This window comes from Sinohyriopsis cumingii, chromosome 11 (genome assembly GCF_028554795.1).
Source record: "Sinohyriopsis cumingii isolate HCF-2022 chromosome 11, ASM2855479v2, whole genome shotgun sequence".
Taxonomy (NCBI): Eukaryota; Metazoa; Mollusca; class Bivalvia; order Unionida; family Unionidae; genus Sinohyriopsis; species Sinohyriopsis cumingii.
Window position 1 is genome coordinate 37,341,864 of NC_142971.1, and position 18,864 is coordinate 37,360,727.

The window sequence follows — 18,864 nt, forward strand, 5'->3', positions numbered from 1 at the left end:
GAAATGTAGATCACAATGTTCAATAAAAATAGAGATGCATAAAATATTCAAGTTTTATGTTGTTGTTGTTGTGGGGTTTAACACCATTTTTCAGCACATGATAGGCTATACATGGCGGCCAGTATTAATGGTGGAGGAAGAACCCAGGAAAACCCTGGAAAGAACCACTGACCCACGAGAAGCTACTGGCAAGCTTTCTCACATACCCACATTGGCTGAATCCGAGACTTGAACTGGTGCAGACAGAGGTGAGATGGCAGTGATCCGTAACAGAGAGTTCTTTAGACCACTCATGGTGCAATCAATACTTGAGAGTGAACACAAGTCAGTGAAGCATGAATTGAGTCACAGTGACCAACAGCTGTGATGAGGGTACATTCCTATCTCCTCATCAAGTTTCATGATTCTAGGCATAAAAGTATGTTTGGTCATGAGCTAAATGCATCAACTTAAAGCAAGCCAGTAAGATGTGAACTGTCAGTCACAGTGACCTTTTTCATTGCATGGGTGTGGTAATACTGTATATAGATGAATACAATCATTTATTATGATTCTTGCATGAAAAGAGCTTGAGAAATAAACTTAAAATGACCTACTTTAACCAAAGTGAAGCATGAAAATATGCACTACAGTAACCTACTTTTGTGATGAGGTTGTATTACCCATCAAGATATATCAACTCACCAAATTTCTGTAATACAGGTATACTAGCATATACACAGAGTGAATTAAAAATAATGCAAAATAAACTAAAAGTGAAAGCCATCCACAAAGGTTGGTTTAAGTATTTGATATAGACCTAAAGCTATTTAGTAGAAAACAATCCTTCTTTCAATCATAGTAACCTTGACCTTTGAACTCTAATAGCAATTAGCTTTTACCCAATTAGCCCAAGTGCAAGTCATTCATAGATTGGTAACCAGGGATGCTTGTTTGTTTTAAGAACACTTTCAACACATTTCTGACTAATTCATGCCAAGGAAGTTGAAGACAAGTGCTTTTCCCTATAGTGTTAAAAAAAATCAGGATGACCACTATTATGGCCATAATGGATGTAAGATCATTACCACTTTCATTTACATGTGACTAGACATCACAATAAGTCTTTATATGAAAATGCTGATTTGACCATCCACTAAAGAGAAGATGCAATAACAAGATTTCCAAGATTGCCACCATCATGTGAGAGGCACCATTTTCATTTAGGACCAACCACACATCATAAAAAGTCTTTAGGTGAAAAATCTAGATCAATATGATTATCTGTGAAGGAGAAGTAGCAAAAGATTTTCAAAAGTACCACTGTGGTGACCATACTGGATGTCCAAGGGTACTATTTTCTGTTAGGACCAACTAGAACCAAGGGGTACTAATTTCTGTTAGAATGAACTAGAACTTGAATGTTAAAGTCAAGAATAATAATTGGATAACATGTATATTCTGATATGACCATGCTATGTAACAAGTTTAATGACCATAATGTGTACCAAGTTTAATGACCATAATGTGTACCAAGTTTAATGACCAAATTGTGTACAAAGTTTAATGACAGTAATATGTACAAGTTTAATGACCATAATATGTACCAAGCTTAATGACCAAATTGTGTACCAAGTTTGATGACAGTAATATGTACCAAGTTTAATGACCATAATATGTACCAGGTTTAATGACCATAATATGTACCAAGTTTAATGACCATCATATGTACAAAGTTTAATGACTATAATGTGTACCAAGTATAATGACCGTAATATGTATCAAGTTTAATGACCATAATGTGTACCAATTTTAATGACCAAATTGTGTACCACGTTTAATGACAGTAATATGTACCAATTTTAATGACCATAATGTGTACCAAGTTTAATGACCATAATGTGTACCAAGTTTAATGACCATCATATGTACCAAGTTTAATGACCATAATGTGTACCAAGTTTAATGACCATAATACGTACCAGGTTTAATGACCGTAATATGTACCAAGCTTAATGACCATAATATGTACAGTGTGACCTCACTATAACACAGTAGTTGGGAACCATAGAACTTGTCCGTATTATAGACCAAGCAATGTTATAAACAACCAGGTCAATTAGCTGAAGAAAATGATGCATGTACCCTAAAATATTTGCAAGGGGGGTAGGTAATAAATGGGTCGCAAAAACATGTGCTTCATTGGCACAGATACCATCTTAAATCAATGCATATTAAATGAGAAATACAGAGAAGGCATATATAATATTTTACTTTATTCAAAGAACCATGCATTGGTACATATATGTGAACACTGTTTATATATACATGTCTAATGTATAGCATTGTTATGTATATTTGATTTAATTTATATCTGATTTAATTGTTTGTAAGTTTTAAAATGTTTCTATTTTTTAATTTCATTATATGTCAAATAACGTAGTTCTGTAAACACGTAAGGCTGACCTGGTTCCTGATCTTAATTCAAATTTAGTAACAGTCAGGTCAACAAGTTTTTTAAAATTTATTTTTATTCTGGGAATAATAAGGTTGAGATCGAGGCTGTGTTGGATACGTGACCCTCAAGCTGTAAATAGTTTTTAATGAAGTAAACAGCTTTTATTCTTGGAGTAAAATGATTGGTTCTTATCAAGGGCATAGAGGGGCTATGTGATTTTTTATATGTAAACATGATGAAGTGACCCTTATCCAGGCATCTGTTTTGCATAAATTCAAGATTTAAACCATCGTTTTAGAGAAATAAGCTCAGTTGGGCTTCAAAACACTGAGATGTAAAGGTGTTTTTTTTGTTGTGTCATTTTGGGAATTACATTTTAATGTTATTCAAATTATTTGGATTCAAAAGGATTAGTTCGTTTCTCTGGAAATATTTTGAGTGCTCATACAGAATTCTTAAACAAAGACATTTCTTAAAATTTTTATTCAGATTTCCAAAACCAGAGTGATATTTCTTGTTTCTACAAGGAAGTGTAGACTTCAACACAGTACAGGTTACAGCATATGTCATCGCCTTCCATCTTGGATTCTTTATCAGGACTCAAACTTGAATTCATTAGAACATTTCAATATTAGGACTTTTTTAATTTTATTCATGGATTATTCTTGGATTAATTTTGGATTTTATTCTTAAAACCATAAGTCCTTATTTTTTCATTTGTACAGTATTTTTCCAGGGAAATAAATAATTTGTAAAAATTTTCAAAGCTTGTTATTTTCACTCTTTCTTGTGTTACTGTTTATTTGAGCTTAAACATGTATAATGATGAGCATGAACAGAGTATCAACACAGTGTATTCACCCACGAATCTCATCACATACACTGAATCCACAATACAAGCATGTCAATAGAGTATCAACACAGTGTACTCACCCACGAATCTCATCACATACACTGAATCCACAGCATGAATAGAGTATCAACACAGTGTACTCACCCACGAATCTCATCACATACACTGAATCCACAATACAAGCATGTCAATAGAGTATCAACACAGTGTATTCACCCACGAATCTCATCACATACACTGAATCCACAGCATGAATAGAGTATCAACACAGTGTACTCACCCACGAATCTCATCACATACACTGAATCCACAATACAAGCATGAATAGAGTATCAACACAGTGTACTCACCCACGAATCTCATCACATACACTGAATCCACAATACAAGCATGAATAGAGTATCAACACAGTGTACTCACCCACGAATCTCATCACATACACTGAATCCACAATACAACTAATTCCATAACAAAATATCCACACACACAGATTTAAAATATTCAATAATTTTGTCACAGGTCATATAGGTCTGAATCCAATGAAAAAAATGAGCACAGTCACGTAATGAATGATGAAGCACATTTACTTTTCAGTACGTCCCGAGTCAGTAAAAGTTAGTTTGCATTTTAAGCCGTCATTGGTAGCACTCGCAAGCATAAACTTTTTCCTGCAAAAAGGAAACTTTCATGGCACAGTAAAAATGTTCCAGTCATGTTGGAAAATGAAACAATCCATCAAATTCCATTGCTTTTACTTAAGTTTGGTACTGACTAATTCCTTTGAAGAAAGGTTCTTTGTTTTTATTGAAGATTGTAGTTGGCTTTCTTTGATGAAGGATGCATGCTTAATTGAATTCATTACTAAAAGACACCTTTGAAGAATCAAACAAATTCCTGTTCCTTATTGTGGTGGCAACATCAAATAACTGTATTGCATAATTAAGACTAATTTTTTTCCCATTTGCTTAGTACATTTTCATAACAATTGGTGCTTCAATGGTGATCTGTTTTCTTTGAAATTTCACCAAACATTTTTATCTGGGTACATTTTTATAAAAGGAATTGGCTGTCATTTGTTCAATTGTAGTTACTATTCCTCCCTGCCTAATGAATAGACCAAGACATTTGTGGTAGCAGAGTGATGCTGCCTTCCACGCATGCATCAGAAATTTAAAAAAGGGTCAACGGACAATAGAGATGCAGGTGTTATGGTCTGATGACATGAATTAGTACGGAAAATGTGAGTGTTCTGAAGGATTTAATTCTGAGTGATAAGAAGAGGAATTTTACATACAAATGTCAGTCTGTGTAAATATATTAATTACTAGCAAGCAACCAAAAATCCATCAAAATATAGATTATGAGATAACACCTTGTCCGGTTGATCTCCACTACCAGAAATGTCACCAAAAAGAAAAAGAAGCAGATATCTTATAACATACAGTACTCATGCTCGATGTAAACATAAGCGGAGTCACACTGTACCAAGTTTAATGATCGTAATATGCACCAAGTTTAATGAACATAACATGTACCAAGCTTAATGACCATAATATGTACCAAGCTTACCAGAAATCCACTTTAACTACATTCATAAAATTGTCATCTAATGCACCGGGCCCTTCCTTGCAAAGAATTTCAAAATGGCAATAGCTCTTACCAAAATAGTGGCTGCACAAAGATAAGTTAATAGCACATCTTTAAATAACAACCATATTGTGCATCAGGTTTCACAGTGATCCATGAAAAAGAATCTTTGAAAGGATCTGGCATACTCCTGGCCAAAACACAATAATAAGAACCTTTAACACCTTTTTCTGCTCGCCTGTTATTCTTTTAAACTGATGAGCATTAATACCATCTCTGATCTTCTTGAGAAATTCCAACAAACAAATCTTGTGACAACAAAAATATTTTTTGATAATCTCTTGAAGTTGACATGTTCATGAGACACCTGTAAGTGTGGTATGTCATAGACAGAAGATGACTGAACTTAAGTGTCTCAGACAATGTCCAATATACTCAGAAGTAGAACTGGATGAAATATATAATTATTTATTTCTGATCACTCTGATCCTGAAAGGTATTCCCTTCCTGAATCTAATAAAAATCAATTAATACTTACTTATGCTGTTATGCTTAAGTCAAGACCTGTGCTGACAATCAATACACAGGGTTCCCATGGTTTTTGAAACAATAATTTCCAGGTATTTTCATGGGTGAAATATATATTTTCAAGGATCATATGAATTGATTAAAAAACATTTTGGTTCACAAAATGTGCATTTTTTAATCAAAAGCTGTGTGTATACTGAGACTCCCATGTGTATATTGCTCATATGACCATGCACTCAAATACAGAATTCATCACCTGAAACAAGTATAATTATTGGAGTTCATATAAATTTTCACGTAACTCATTTTAATTTACAGATTAAAAATGGTAAATTGACCCTGCTTATGATGATAAAAAGAAAGTCTTTAAGCCAAAGGATGTTTTAAATCCAGACCAAAAGCCCTTAATATTGTATACCTTGGGGTAAAATCCCAGAAAAAGGACTGAGTTTTTATTGAAACATTTCACTCGTGTCTCGTTGGTACACTAACATCTACTGCAATCTAAATAAGGACTTTATAATAAATGCAGTCAATGTCAAAGCATGGGATTCTGCATTGAAAATTACCCCAGCATTTGGTTGATTTCCAAATACACAGATAATTCTGCTATATTAATTGGGTCTGGTAGCCAACCTCAGAATTTTTATTTTTAAATATCCCAGTCAAATGTTAGTTACCTCATCCATTCAGTTTGGCATTGCTTCCTGTTAATCATAACAAGTCAGGCTGAATGTTAGACTCCAATATTTGGAAGAAATTACCTCTTTCTAGCCAGAATAGGGAAAAGGTTGGTGAAAATAGAAGAAAAAAAAACTAGTGTACAAAGTTTGAAATAGTCACTTGAAACTACTGTTTTCACATATTTCATGTCAGATGCTGATGAAATATTATTAGCAGTTTACAACAATGGTAACACTCCTTATACTGTTTAACAGTTGTTGTATAACAGAAGACTGCAGTCTCAACAAATAGGTTACAGTTGAAAATCAGCAACTGTCTCCACACCAGAAGAGCTAATTTCATGCATCTATATGATGAAATATTGGATACAGTGATTATATATAGACCTGAATATGTAAACCAATAAATAATTTCTTCAAATTGGGCTACACAAATAAAAATTTTCACTTATTTTTTGGGGATCATGTGTGAACTTTTGGCAGGAATTCTAATGAAAAATAATGTCATTTTTGGTATGTATGATCAGAAAATTAGCACCAAAATAGTGTATAGAACATACAACTTTTGCTACATTGACACCTTCCTTTTCAAATGGAAAAATTAGAAAAGGTCAACATTTAACTTTCATTATTAGTATACTGTATTGAGAAAAAAGGGGTGGAGGGAACATCGGGACATCAAGATAAGTGAAGTGAACTTAACTTTTTGGACCTGTTTAGGTGAAAAAACCAACTCATAGACAACTATTTCACCCCAATCATCCCATAGCACGAACCCAGAAATTATTCTGATTCATCAACATACATGCATTGTCAAAATGCTTACAAGTGAGAAGACAGCTCCTCCATTTTCAAAATGATGTAAAAGTGCTCTATCCTTATTGATACAAACTGTTTTGATAGTTGACAATAAATACTGGTAATGATCAATACACACATTTTGTACTTTGAATTACTTAAACTCAGTATACAACCTGAGATTCTGGTGAAACTCACATAACAATATTACACTTTGTTCAAGACAAGTAGCAATAACAAGATTTTTAAAAAGACCACTGTGGTGGCCAGATTGGACATCAGATCAGCACAGTTTTCATTTAGGACCAACTAGACATCATAAGAAGTCTTTCAGTGAAAACCGCATGCTGACGTGACCATCCATTACAAAGTAGTAGTGATAACAAGATTTTCAAGATGGCCACTGTGGTGGTGGCCATCATGGATACCCAAGCAGCACCATTTTCATTTAGGACCAACTTGACCATGGGATAAATGTGAGTGTAAATGTGGTAATCCTCAAAATAGTTTAGTAGGACTAGTGATAGCATTCTTGTGCTAAGGAATGGACAGATGACAGACAAAAGACCATTCATAGCTCTTCTGGTCTCTGACAAGTAGATCTAAAAAAAGGTGTGACCATTTGCATTTAAAAGACTGTGTGTTGGATGGATGGACATGAGGATTCCTCTGTTGGCAGGAGTATAAAAAATATGATTCACTCTATTTGCAGCAGCAGAAGCAGATCTTAAACAAATGTTCATTTTACATGCAATGTAGGAATTGGATGATGAATAATTTATATCTTCTCTAAGACCTGGTATGCTAAACACTGAAAATTATTAAAGCTTCATTATTTTCATTAAGCACAAATTGATCTTTCAATGACCTATATAATGCAAAGAGGTTTGATTAGCAGTTAAATATAGGTGCCTTGAAGGTATTTGGACTTTTTGTCTTATGTTATGTGGTGACATCATATTACCCATTTATCACACAGGACATGCAAGACAGGAATATAAAACATCCTATCCAGCATGTTGTTGGTGTCTTAGGGCACTTCTTCCTGACCCCATGAATACCATTCTCCGACAGAGAACTCACACAACCTCTGAAGTGCGAGTGACAATAACAAAGATGGTGCAACATGCCAAGTATGATCTGCCACATTTGTTGCTCTGTAATTAATTCAAGTTGTTTAGGAATGAACACCTGAAAACATCCATGAATGACTGTACTGGGTATTTTGGAGAAAATCCCATAAAGGTCATCCAAAGGCAGCCCATGTGATAAAAACAAATTATTTGTTATATCTGAATTAGAGGTGTTACCCCAAATTGCAGTACAATAGTCCAGATATGGTTGAATACAACTTTTATATATTTAAAAAATGACCATATACTGAAAAGAAATGAATGTTTTTATTTTCCTCAGTAGCCAGACCTTCACTGAAGCACAATTAATGTGAATTGATGAAGTTGGATTAGAAATACACCAAGAATTTTATCATGAGAGGTAATAGGTTCACATTGTCAAGCAGAAATTGGAATTTTTCACTGTATATACATGCTCTCATCCTATTTTGTTTTAACTAGTAGGGCTTTTTTTCTTCTGTATTTATAATCATACCATTTTCCTTGTAGCATACTTCAAGTCTGTTCAGAGCATCTTGTAAATTATTTTCAAATAGTTTTCATTTCATCTGACTCAAAGAGTATAGTATCAACTCAGTAAAGATCAGCAGAAGAAACTAATTTCCTTTCTTAAGGGTTAAGTTCTTAATAAATGCAATGAATAACAGAGGTCCAAGGACAGAGCCCTGTAGTGCTCCACAATTAAAATTTTATAATTTCTGGAAGGTGACCATTTAAAAATACTTTGAGTACTCTATCAGTTAAGTAAGAAGTAAAAACAAGTTTGAGGAGTTGTCATTATATTTAATTTAATAGATTTTCAGTTTATCAGGCAAAATTTAATGCTTTCCAGGATCAAAAGGTTTAGAAAAGAAAAGTGGAACAAAAAAGCAATTTAAGATATTTGAGATATCACTTGGATTATCAGCTTAAATCCCTCATACAATTTCATTATTACTCTTACAGTTCCATGCACCAAACTTGGTAATACAGTGTGACCCCACTATAACATGGTAGTTGGGAGCCATAAAACCCGACCGCATTATATACCGTGTTATATGCAACCAAGTCAGTTAGCTGAAGAAAATGTACCCACCCCCCCAACAAAAAAAAATGTGGGGGTGTGTGGGTAATAAATGCGGGCGGTAAAATACATGCTTTGTCGGCACAGTTACCATCTTGAATTGATGCATATTAAATGAGAAATACACCTGTAGTGAAAACAGAGAAGACATAACATAATAGTTTACTTTATTTAGAGAACCATGAATTGGTACATATATGTGAATCCTGTTTATATATAAATGTCTAATGTATAGCATGAATAGAGGATCAACACCGTGTACTCACCTTCGAACCTCATCATATACATTGAATCCACAATACAAGTGATTCCATCGAAAATATGCACACACAGCTTTAAAATATTCATTAATTTTGTAACAGGTCATATTGGTCTGAATTCAGTGGAAAAACATAGCACAATCATGTAATAAATTACGAAACACATTTACTTTAAAGTATGTTCCAAGTCGGTAAAAGTTAGTTTGCGTTTTAAGCTGCCATTGGCATAAACATTTTCCCTACATAAAGGAAACTTTCACAGCACAGTTAACGTGTTCCACTCACGTTGGAAAATGCAAAAATCCATCAGATTCCATCACTTTTATTTAAGTTTGGTACTGACTTCCTTTTAAGAAAAGTTCTTTGCTGTTATTGAAAGAGTGTAGTTGGCTTTCTTTGATGAAGGGTGCATGCGTTATTGAAGTCACCGCTAAAGGACAGCTTTGGAGAACCAAACAAATGCCCATTTCTTATTGCGGCGGCAACATCAAATAATTGTATTGCATAATTGAGACTGGTATTTTTTCCATTTGCTGAGTACGTTTTCATAACAGTCGATGCTTCAAAGGTAATCTGTTTCCTTTGAAATTTCAGCAAACTATTTTATCTGGGTACATTTTTAAAAAAGGAATTGGCCATCGTTTAGACTATTCTAGTTACTGTCCCTCCATGCCTACTGAATAAACCAATAAGTAAGATGTATTTTTTAAAATATTTTTTACATTTGTGGTAGTAGCGTGATGCTGCCTTCCACGCATGCATCTTAAAATTAAAAAGGGTCAATGGACGATAGAGACGCAGGTGTTCTGATGACAGGGATTATTATAGAAAATGTGAGTGTTCTGAAGGAATTAATTCTGAGTGAAATGAAGAGGAATTTTACTTACCATCCACATACAAATGTCAGTCTTTGTAAATATATTAATTACTAGCGAGTGGCCAAAAATCCGATGAAGGATAGATTACAAGACAAAACCTTGTCCGGTTGATCTGTGTTACCAGAAATGTCAACAACAAAAAAGTGGATATTTCACAACAAACAGAACTCATGCTAGATGTCAGGATAAGCGGATTATGATATAACAATGCACTGTTTAGATGGTTTGTCAGTATGGACAAATAATTTGTTTATGTAACAATAGATAAATTTCAGTGCATTTTATATCAAGTTTGTGGCTTCCTTTCATGGAGCCTCTGAATTTCTGCACTACAAACCAATGGTTGTTTATAAAAGTTGAAACAGCCAACAATGTCGCCAACAAATAAAAAAAGCCACATGGTATGTTTTGCAGCCAATAAGGAAAAACAATCCAAGTTTGTGACATTGGCGAAGACCTATGCGATCCCAGAATATATTTTTTATGTGTTTTTTCTTCTTCTTACTTTTAAGAAGAAAAAAAAATACTTTTTCGGGTACAATAAAAATACATATAAAATTTCAGGAGCCAAGCCATGATCATCTTGTATTATTCATGCGCGATCTCTTCCCCAAAATGATAAGCAACTATTTACGTTTTTTTAGTACTTTTTAAGAATTTGTTTGTGCACAAGAAAAATACATGCATATGAAATTTCGGGAGCCACGCCACAATTGTGTTATATCCGAATTCACGTTATAATGGAGCGTGCTATAGCAGGGTCACACGGTACCTCTCCAAATAGCTTTAGGGTTATTTCTGTTTTCATCCTGTACTTTTCTGTTCTGTGTTCCCTTTGCTTGACTTATCATTTTAGTAACTTTATTCCTCCAAATATTGCGTTAATAATGAAAGTAAAGCATCAACTTTTGTGTCAAAATTCCTTTTAAAGAGGGGTAAACTTCCTACCAAAAATACATGCATGAAAAAATGAGAGAAAAATTTACATTTTTGTCAAATCGGAAGTGAATTAGGACACAATGGATGTATCCACAGGTCATTATTAATAAAATTATTTATTTTATCCAATATGTCATGCCTTTAATGTATGAAAAAGGACTTCTGTGAAGAAAACTATTGCCCATTTGTGATTACGACCAATGCTTAGAAGTTTTGTGATTTCATACCATGTTATACAATCACAGTAATAAAGCAAAGTAAGAAAAGTGCAACATCTTTATAAAGTTTCAACAGCATTTCATCAGTTGTTGTTATTGTTTTGGGTTTAAAACCATTTGTGCAGAAGATAGGCTATGCATGGTGGTCATTAAAACTAGTGGAGGATGACCCCTGGAAGACACAGTAATAACCACCGACCTATGGGAATCTGCTGGCAAGCTTTCTCACATATTCAAATTGGCTGAGCCTCGAACCCATGTGGACAGAGGTGAGATGGCAGTGATCAGTAAAGACCACTCACCTACATGAAGCCCCCATTTCATCAGCATCTTAATCATCTGACATGAAAATACATAAAAATACAAGTTTAAAATGACCATTCTAAATCTATACATTGTTAACTTTCAACACTCACTTCTCCTTACCCTGACAGGAAAGAGAAATCTTTTCAATCAGTATGGACCCTGCAATGACTTCTAATTTCAGCCCTTTAATCATCTCAAGTATGGGGTCTCATGTTTAACAGAATGCACAAAAAAATGTGATGCGCAAAGTGTGCACATTTAATTTGTTCTTTTTACTCCATCACTTTATGGCAAATATTTTATGTAGAATACATGCCAGCAAAGATTGTGAAAGGCCACTGCATTTGTTCACAAATATGCACCAGACAAATTTTCTTGGTTTTTCATTTCACTTACTTTTCAAAGTATCCTTTTTCAATCAAATCACCCATTAAATCATCCTGGACCTCCCCAAGAAATTTCCCAGCCTGAAAAATGAAGAAGAAAAAAAATAAACATTTAGTTATGATGTTACAATTTATCTATCAGTCTGAGAGGTCTATGAAGGCTTTTGACAATGGGAGCCAAGGACCTTCAGTAGTATAGAAATGTGGGTGTCCTGAGAGGAAAACTGGTGGCTGCATACAGGTGAGAAATTAGGGAATCCATATGTATACATATTAAATCATTACATTCAATGCAAATCAATGAGTTCACTATAGTAAACTTTATTTACTATAAGTATGACTTTGATTTTATTCTTCACTTTATCCTCTTCACTACTGAATATGAGATTCCATTCTTTCTGCCAGCTATTTTTTTAATAACCTGTTCAGGATGTAAAAATTTCAGGGTTTCAGAAAGATAAGGATCCAGACCTAACTTCTGAAAGTTTAAAGGAAGCAAATTCAGATACTGTGCACACACTTTTGTTGTGTTTCTTTTCATAAGTTGTTATTAATGGATTCTAAATTTAGTAATGGTGTCCATATTTGATGGAAGGTTCCCTTGGCCTTGAGGTCAAGAATAATAATAATAATAATCAAATCCCTATTGATATAAATGAAATGACTGACATCTTGTTTCAGTCGTCAGTTGACTTCCCAAGGATAGTATGGTGCAAATTTAAGATAAGGTACCTTAAAGGGTATAATTTGCATGATGTTGTACTGTATATACCCACTTATAAGTCAAATGCAACTGCAAACTGCACAGACTCAGATCTGCCAGTGCATAATTTGCTGGCAGATCTGAGTCTGTAAAGTTTGTTAAAAGTAATCAGTATAACAAACAACACGAACACTGATCTGTTGGTGCATTATGCTCCTTGCAAATGCAGATCAGGATCTTTCTTGTGTGCAGTTTGCCTTGGCTTATAAGCAAGTATATATGGTATATATACTGAGTACCAGGCATGATTTTGGTCTTCCATAAAAAAAAAGCTGAAAGAATTTTAAGGAGGGTTTTAGGGTCCTCCCCCAATGGGGTCTCAAGGGGCAGCACCCCTGATCTGGGGTCAATGGGGCCAAAGGCCCCCGGCCAAAAATGCATTTTACACTTATAAAGAACTGCTCCTGGTGAAACTTATGATCATAAAATAAACCAAAATAATCATTTGAAAAACTAATAAACTTAACAAAAATGTTCAACTTTACTTCAATAATTTCAAAATATTTATTGTCACATGAATTTGTTCTCCAATACTATTGATGATGAAGTTATTTCATGTGCATGTCAGTGTTCACATCATAATTAAGTCACAATAATTTGTCAATTTTTAATTTTTGCAGCAAATTTATTATACTTCTCTCTTTTCATAACAAATCTGTAAAATAAAAACCCAAGTACATCAACTACATACAAATAATCCCATACATTCACTTGTCTTTTTCACCAATGGACACAACCTGTTGACATGCCAGTTGAGCTCTTTTTGCAGCTTTGGCAAAGATTTCTTTAGCCTTCCTTTTTGTCACCACTGACTCTTTTGGCTCAATGTGCAATCGTTTCTTTTCCTTCTCAATGAGAGCCTTTTTCCTTTCAAGTTGATGCTTGTACTGGCAACATGCAGTGCACATATTCTGACAGAGAGCTACATCTATTCTCTCATGCAAGAAATCTTTCTTCTTATAGTAATTAACTGTACCTTTTTCAGATGCCTTCTAAGCTTTGATTTTTCTGTATGCAGCTTCCTTTGTAGGTGCTGTTCCAAACTCTTCCAACTGCGACTACCATAATTCAGATCTTTCTTGCAGAAGTCACAAAATACCAGTCCTCTAGCATTCAGTTTTCTTATAGACTGACCAACTAAGTTTCTGTCAACTATTCGCTCCAGCCATTCATATTTCCATACAGTTCTTAAACCTTTATCTAACCTTTGCGTGTCATGGTCTCTCAAAACTAAGAACACCATGTTTTGCAAGAATGCTTCTTTTTTCCATTGCCATAAGTTTCCATTGCACAAAGATTCACTGGATGAATTTAAACCTTTGTCCAATCCGAATACTCTTTAAGAGAGTCATGTGCTAATATATGGAATGAATAATTTACAAGTGTTATTGAGGAATGAGACTGGACAGACCGTTTTAAAAAAACCGAATCAGAGATGATATAAAAAAAAACAGACTATGAAGAAAAATCTGATTCAAGTCAGGAGAAAAGCAGAATTCTGCTTTAAAAATGGAGAAAAATCATGTCTGTGAGTACACATGCTAATACAATGTGAGAATTTACTAGATCTTGTGAGATCATTTTCTTTAATGACATCAGTTATAAATAACTGCTCTTTTACATGTTATATGTGATTGTCAGTGTGAAAGGCAGTTCTTTTTTTATGATGTAACTATTTAAAATAGGTACCCATATTTCTGAGCTCCACCATCAAGAATATAGTATATGCTGTAAAGTCTGAATTGTAAGATTTTATTTTAATTAAATATTACCATATTAAATAAGTATACAAACTAAATTTATAGATTACTTCAAAGTTTAGAATTTTATACATGTTGATTTATGGTATACATACCAAAAAAAGTGGTAAAGATAATTTTATTATTTGCATGTTGTTGATCGATCTATCTTCTGTTGAGATTTCTCAAACTAGGTTGTACTGTGTTAAAATGGGAATGAACTATTGCAAATTAAATTTTTATTGTCAATAAGGCTCTTAAAATAGTGTGTGTGTGTGTGTGTGTGTGTGTGAGAGAGAGAGCTTTCTATAATATCTATAGCTCTGACTCGCAACTTATTTATGCATCATAAAAATTAATAATCAGTAATAAAAAACTATTTAAAAAAACACGTGTAAAAAAAGTCTTCAGCAAAGTTGGTGATTTTCTAGACTGAGACTGGGACTCTTAGAATATGACAAAGGACTCTTGAACTCTAGGAGATGAGAGTCCCAGTCCCATATTTTTCAAACCTTTTCAGCAAGGAACTAAAGCTTAAGCTAAAACCCAAAATTCAGATGGGATCCTTAGAGTAACTCCATGTCATTGAAATTAAGCCATCAAGGTGAGAGACTCAAGTTAAGAAAATCCTTACAATTTGATGATTACAACTTTATTCTTATCAAAGTTAGTTTGTCAAACAGTTTTACACTCACAGCTTGGGTCGAATTTCATGCTCAAAAATTTCAAGAAAACAAGACCAGATCCAAATAAAGAAATCTGGTCACATTCTGCTAAGCAGTTTTCTGAGAAGCTGTTTAAAGGTTTGTCTAATGCTAATAATGATGGTGATATCTGATCGCAGACTGGCATCATTTGTACAAGCATTTTATGTCTCCTTTCATGTTTCATAAAATTCAGTATAGCTATATAAAAAAAAATTCATTTAAAGGTTTTTCTGTTTCTGGTAATAGTGGCCATATTTGATCAAAAATCATCATCACTATCAATCCTAAAGTTCTTCAGCCTTCTATCAAATTGGGTGAATTCTGTTATTAAGCAAATTCTGAGAAGAGGTGACTTAAAAGTTCATCTATTTTTGTAATGGTGGCCATATTTAACACAAGGCAAGCATGATTTTATATATGTATATATATATAATACTGAATAGACTTCATGCAAGGATAATATCTGCAATATTTGATGTTCAAATACTGTTGAGTGCTTACTGATGAAAAATGGTTTAAAGATCTTTCTATTTTTAGTAATGGTTACCATATTTGAAAGATGACTGGCATTATCTGAACAATCTGAAAGATCTTTCTATTTTCAGTAATGGTGGCCATATTTGAAGGATGACTGGCATTATCTGAACAATCTAAAAGATCTTTCTATTTTTAGTAATGGTGGCCATATTTGAAGGATGACTGGCATTATCTGAACGGTCTGAAAGATCTTTCTATTTTTAGTAATGGTGGCCATATTTGAAGGATGACTGGCATTATCTGAACAATCTAAAAGATCTTTCTATTTTTAGTAATGGTGGCCATATTTGAAGGATGATTGGCATTATCTGAACAATCTGAAAGATCTTTCTATATTTAGTAATGGTGGCCATATTTGAAGGATGACTGGCATTATCTGAACAATCTGAAAGATCTTTATGCCAGAATACTTGATGTCAATCTGACCAATTCTGCTTAGTGGTTTCTTAGAAGTTGTTTAATGAGTTTAATAGTTTTAGTAATGGTTTGTGATTACTGATGACTAACTAATGTGAAAGACCTTGATGCCAGAAAGTTTACTATAAAGTTGTGTGCAACTTGTATAGAGATTTTTAAGAAGAATTTGTAAAGAACAAGTGTGAAAGAACAATGCATGATGAATGATGCATTAAGAACTAAACCATAAGCTTACTTGGCCTTATGACCTAAAATACATTCAGCAAATAAATTACTGTCAGTTGAACCACCAAAATGAACACTACCATCTAATATTGCTAAATGCTTTTTGTATACACTGCCATCCAATACTGATAAAGCTTTATTAGTATTCACTGTCATCCAAATATTGCCAAGGCATTATTAATATAAAATATGATCAAATATGGCTAACTCTTTACAAGTTATACACATCATGTTGGCATTCAGTACTATTTCAGTAACAGATGTAATTTGTTTTATTACACATACCATTCGATGGCACTTATTCACATTATTTATGTCCTCATAAATTGATATTCCTTTGGAAAGTTATTATTCACAAGTTCCAAGAAATACATATGGTAAAAATCAATATTAAAGTAGGGTGACATTTTGTTTATGAGGTCAACCTAAAGGTGTGATCCAGTATAAACCAGACTGAATGTCATGCACTGTAATGTCACAATGAAAGCTATGTGTGTCAAGGAACAATCTGTACTATCAGTTTGCCAGGCTGTTAGTTGTTGATTTGAGTGGATGTCTTATTTTTGTGATCTAGCATAGTACCTGGCTACCATTGTAAAAACCCATGGTGATCAATAATTTTCATCAGGAAGTGATTTGGTGGTGTTCAAGGTGTAGAGCATTCAACAATCAGAACTGAAGAGACTTTGCTTCAACTATATTGGTAGAACTTTTCAGAACATCATTTAGTACTGGAGTAAATGTGAATCTGAGGCCAGGCAATATGGACAGCGATCCTTAATTAACTCTGAAGTCAACATCAGTGGTTGATCCAAGATAAAAGCAGATAAACTTCACCTAAAATATTCACTTTTTTGTTATGTAAGGCCATTAATCCACACTTGAATCATTTCTATTCTCAAGGTTTATGGTGACAAATTATGGCTTGCCAGCATAAAACAAATGACCATAACATTTTCATGTGGGCCACTGAATAACTAATAATATGTCAGGTATAGTAAGATTTGAAACTTGGGCAAACTTGGCCTATTTTGCAAAATTATGGGCACAATAACTAACTATATATTTACCTCATACAGTATCAAGTTGGAGGCCAAGATGTAACCATGATTGTCTATTATGAAACAACTCACATTCTGAAAAAGAAGTGTATATATATATATATATATATATATATATATATATATATATATATATATATATATATATATATAAAGATAAATTAATAACAGTGCTAATTCAAAATGGTTTTGGTTTCCCAAGTTTGCAGGCTATACAAGCTCTTTGGCAGGGGAGTAATAAATAAAAGTTAACCATTAAACCATATACAAAACAAATATTTAACACACACACACACTCACACACACACATACATAAATGCAATAAACTGACAACAAACAGAGTGAAACTATAAGAATCGAAAGCACTCAGACTTCAGCTAGATAATATTTTTGCACTGTTCGTTGTCAGGTTATTGCATTTATCTTAATCAATCCCTGACACACGTGACCCCTTGCTGCATCCAGTGCACTTGAAAGGATTGTTCTTCTCCATATGCTTTGTGTTCTTTAAGTTTGTGGATATGCAATCTGAGGAGAAAAGGACATAAAATCAATATTGCTTCCTATATGATCCATGACATTTGATGATATGACCTGCTTTCTATCATGATATTCTTGGATCCTTGGTACATAATTACAGACCATGAAATTGCCATTAAGGTCAAAAGACTGGATCTGAGATAGCTCACCAGCTTAAATCATCCTAACTGCCAAATGCCAAAGCAATTAGCCAAGAAATCTGAATCAGCAGGATGCTTTTGAAGAAATTTATTCCTCTATATGTTTTTAAAACAATCATTTCATGATGTCTTTAACATTTATATCTTCCTCATGATACGTCAGTATAATTTGTCCAGTTTTGAAGGACTTTTATTCGGTCAAAGTTGATCAAAATTCTGTCAAGCAGACTTTTTAGATAAAGACATGTTTTTAAATGGTAGGAATGGTGGCCATATTTGATGGAAGGTTGGCATCATTTTTATAAATCTTAAAAAGCCTTAATATTAGGTGGCTCTCTGTCAAATTTATTTGAAATCACCTGAGCAGAAGAAGCTATTTTGAAGAATTTTAGTAACAGCAGCCATATCTGAAGGCTTATTGTCCTAATTTGTACAAAATTAAAAGTGCTTCATATCAAGATGTTTCCATTGAATTTAGTCAAGTTCCATTGAGAAGTATATATACAAAGAAGTCATTTGGACTGTTTTCTTCATGTGTGAAGATGGCTGCACTGAACTGCAATTGAAGATTACTGTTCAAATCTCAAACCCGTAATACCAGAGTGTTCTTATAAGTCCTTCTGAGAAGAAGTCATTAAAGTTTTTCAGTTTTTAGTAACATTGGCC

General features: G+C 33.7%; 1 protein-coding gene across 1 annotated transcript in view; it reads right to left on the reverse strand.

Annotated features, from left to right (window-relative positions):
• The window catches only part of LOC149787930 (voltage-dependent calcium channel subunit alpha-2/delta-3-like), a 79,674-nt gene that overhangs the window by 33,326 nt on the left and 27,484 nt on the right, over window positions 1–18,864 (reverse strand). Inside the window, exon 7 of the mRNA XM_089973497.1 lies at window positions 12,080–12,150. Within this exon, the coding sequence (XP_089829623.1) occupies window positions 12,080–12,150 (71 nt within the window). The remainder of the gene's footprint in view (window positions 1–12,079; window positions 12,151–18,864) is intronic.